At 46.2% G+C, this 2,851-nt stretch overlaps 1 protein-coding gene across 1 annotated transcript; it reads right to left on the bottom strand.

Moving 5' to 3' along the window:
* Positions 1-959: 959 nt before the first annotated feature.
* On the bottom strand, positions 960-2,617 carry LOC123065747 (putative H/ACA ribonucleoprotein complex subunit 1-like protein 1). The gene is made up of 4 exons (XM_044488968.1): positions 2,398-2,617; positions 2,151-2,299; positions 1,646-1,761; positions 960-1,264 (listed from the first exon to the last, which is right to left on the bottom strand). Exons 1-4 carry the CDS (start codon positions 2,549-2,551, stop codon positions 1,111-1,113), a joined length of 573 nt encoding a protein of 190 aa, XP_044344903.1. The 5' UTR covers positions 2,552-2,617; the 3' UTR covers positions 960-1,110.
* Between the last annotated feature and the right edge of the window lie 234 nt (positions 2,618-2,851).

The following is a 2,851-nucleotide window of genomic DNA, read 5'->3' as shown; positions in this document are numbered from 1 at the left end:
CAAGTTGCTTTTCCATCAGCCATGAGTTGCATGTTTTTCACAGTATTACTTGCCTAGTGTTCATTTTTTTTACAAGCTGATAATGCAAGCAATGATTTTTTTGCCTAGGTTTACAATGCAAGTTGCTGCAGACAATATTTTTTTTGCCTAACTTCATACAAGTTACGATGCAAGTTACTTTCTACAACCCATCAACCATCAGCCATGATGTTCATCCTTTTTTTTCTACTTGACACATGCTTACAATCTTTTTGCTCAAACAAGATGTGTTTTTTTGCTAGAACTAGCAGATGATTCAACACAAGGTTAAAAATCGTTCATATGAAAACAGGACAAAACACAGATGGAGAAAATCAAGAAGCAGCTCCATTTTTTTCTACAGAAGATGCTGGAGAGGGCTGGGGCTTGGGGAAGGTGAGCAGATCTACAGCTTTTTACCTCTGAACTTGCCTGCTTCTGCTGCTTCTAGATGTGTTTAGATCAACAGTTTCATGGACGCCGTTCGTATTGCAGGCTTGAAGCTTTTGAGATCTGAGCAGGATGAACCTTGCCTCTTTCTTGGGGGAAAAGAAGATGTCTCTCTTTTGGGACGGCTGGAAGGGAATAGGAGGGGAGGAGAGGTGGGGATGAAAAAAAATAGGATGGAAGAGAATCACGTGAGTCGGGGTGGTGGAGCAGGTTGTGGTCGCGGGGGAACGTCCCCTTTCTGATCGAGGGAGGACAGAAACTTACCTTTTCGGGGCCTATCAGGGCAGGCCGCCAAAAAACGCTAGAGAGCACACGGCTGCTCCCTAGACGCGTCCCGGATAATAATACCAATATGGAGAATGTTATCACTATATAAGCACCTTCACAAGTACTCCCTCCGTCCCATAATGTAAGACGTTTTTTGACACTACACTAGTGTCGAAAAATGTCTTACATTACGGGACGGAGGGAGTAATTATGATATACCAACATTAACTCAACACTTGACCACATTTCATTCATACAAATATTGAATCAACTTCCACACAAAGTGCGCTTGCAGCTGACTTAGCATAATGTTTCCAGCTGAACAGATAATGTAGAGCATCATGTTTCAACAATCAGCAAACTTAAAACTACATCCTAGAATCTGCCTCGTCCTCTGAAACCACGCCCTCCACCCCTGGGAGGTCCACGACCCCTTGGTGCACCTCTTCCACGGAATCCACCACGGCCACCTCTTCCACCGCGACCACCACCTCTTCCACCGCGACCACCACCTCTTGGAGTCGAGCCCCTGCATACAACAAGCAAAGCAAAAGACTATCAAACAACTAACAAGTTATCAAGCTGTAACTAGACGAATGTTGAACACTTTATTTGGTTTCTCATATGCATTTTCCACATGTACACCAATGATACTCCCTTCGTTTCATACTAATGTTGAGAATGCTGCTGATATTTTTATATAGGAAAATCCTATAACCTCTTTCACAGAGACTGTCTGCAAGAGTATTGAGACTGCTGGTTTCAAGTTTGAAGAACGTAGTCAGTTCAAACTTATCAATACACTACGAACTGAATAAGAGTTAGCCATGAAAAGACATGTTGCCAAGTTCCATATTCAAGACTGAAGAGTAAATAATGCAAAAGAAATGACAAGTAAACAGATCATTACTTTGGCTGCGGCAGGAAGCGTGAGAGGGGCAGCAGCTTCATGGGGTCAATGAAGAACTTGTCACCTTCGTTGTAAGATGTTGCAATGACTCCCTCGAACATCTTGACCGAGAAATACTACAGACAATACAAAACATATAAGATATGCAGCATGATACTACAGACAATACAAACTTATAAGATATGCAGCATGAGCAGACCTAAAATTTAGAGCAATGATAACAACAGAGGTAAAAAACAATCAGGCAAGGCATTCAGTCATCTTAAAAGTTGCACCTAATTATTAAACACGCTACGGCATTGCACACAGCCAAAACAAACATTTTCAACTGTACTAAATGGAGAATCAAACTCAGTTCTCACATGGCTTGAGATTCAAGACTCTAAATTTGAAGTGGTAAACTGCTAGCTCCAGCCGAGCAAAAAATCCTGCCTAACAACAGATGGACCAGTTGGTCAAAACTTTGCAGGCACTATATTGATGATGAGGGGAAGGAAGCGCTTACTGATTCGTTGATGGGGCCGAAGATCTCGTCGACTTTGCCGATCTGGGTCTTGTTCTGGAGGTATATGGGCGCGTTGAAGTAGGGCACTTTCTCGTTCGTCAGCTTCGTTACCGCGTCCCCCTCGCAGGCGTGCAGGAACGTCGACACCTCTGCGTAATAAACAAACAAAAAACAAGAGACATCAAACTCACCGGAGCCTCGAAAAGAAGAGGGCTCGGACAGTTAGGACTTGAAAGAAACCACGCACCGACGACCTCGGCTGGAGGGCCCTCGTCGCGGAACCCGCCGCCGCCTCCACCGAAGCGGCCCCTACCGCCGCCGCCGCGGCCGCCTCCACCGAAGCGGCCACCTCGGTCGCCGCCGCGTCCGCGGAAACCTCCGCCGCCTCTCGGTGGCCGCATGGCGATGGGTGTTTGGCGGCGGGGGCGGGGGCGGCGGGGGCGAGGGGTGAGGGGTTTGTTAGGGTTTTAGTGGAAGAGGCTGCGGACTTATGTTGAGGTTGTTTGGGAGACTGGCGGGTGGGCCCTGGTGTGGTCTCCGTTTCTCGGCCGTCGGATCATTTTTCAGATGGGGAGGGCGGCATGGACGATGGGTGATCTATCCATGCGGAGAGTCAGTTTTTTTTTACTGCAAATAGACTTTATTTCTCAAATAATAGTCATGTCATTTACAAGCAGATGAGAAATAAAATCAGGGATCTC

Source organism: Triticum aestivum, chromosome 3B, assembly GCF_018294505.1.
Source record: "Triticum aestivum cultivar Chinese Spring chromosome 3B, IWGSC CS RefSeq v2.1, whole genome shotgun sequence".
In the NCBI taxonomy this organism is placed as follows: Eukaryota; Viridiplantae; Streptophyta; class Magnoliopsida; order Poales; family Poaceae; genus Triticum; species Triticum aestivum.
This window is presented reverse-complemented; position numbering and strand designations above follow the sequence as displayed.

What these genes read in the sequence shown, in the direction of transcription:
- LOC123065747 (XM_044488968.1), bottom strand. Translation starts at nt 2,551, where the DNA reads ATGCGGCCACCGAGAGGCGGCGGAGGTTTCCGCGGACGCGGCGGCGAC. An exon ending in CCCTCCAGCCGAGGTCGTCG is followed by an intron (nt 2,300 to 2,397) that starts GTGCGTGGTTTC and finishes TTTATTACGCAG; the next exon opens with AGGTGTCGACGTTCCTGCAC. An exon ending in TCGGCCCCATCAACGAATCA is followed by an intron (nt 1,762 to 2,150) that starts GTAAGCGCTTCC and finishes TATTGTCTGTAG; the next exon opens with TATTTCTCGGTCAAGATGTT.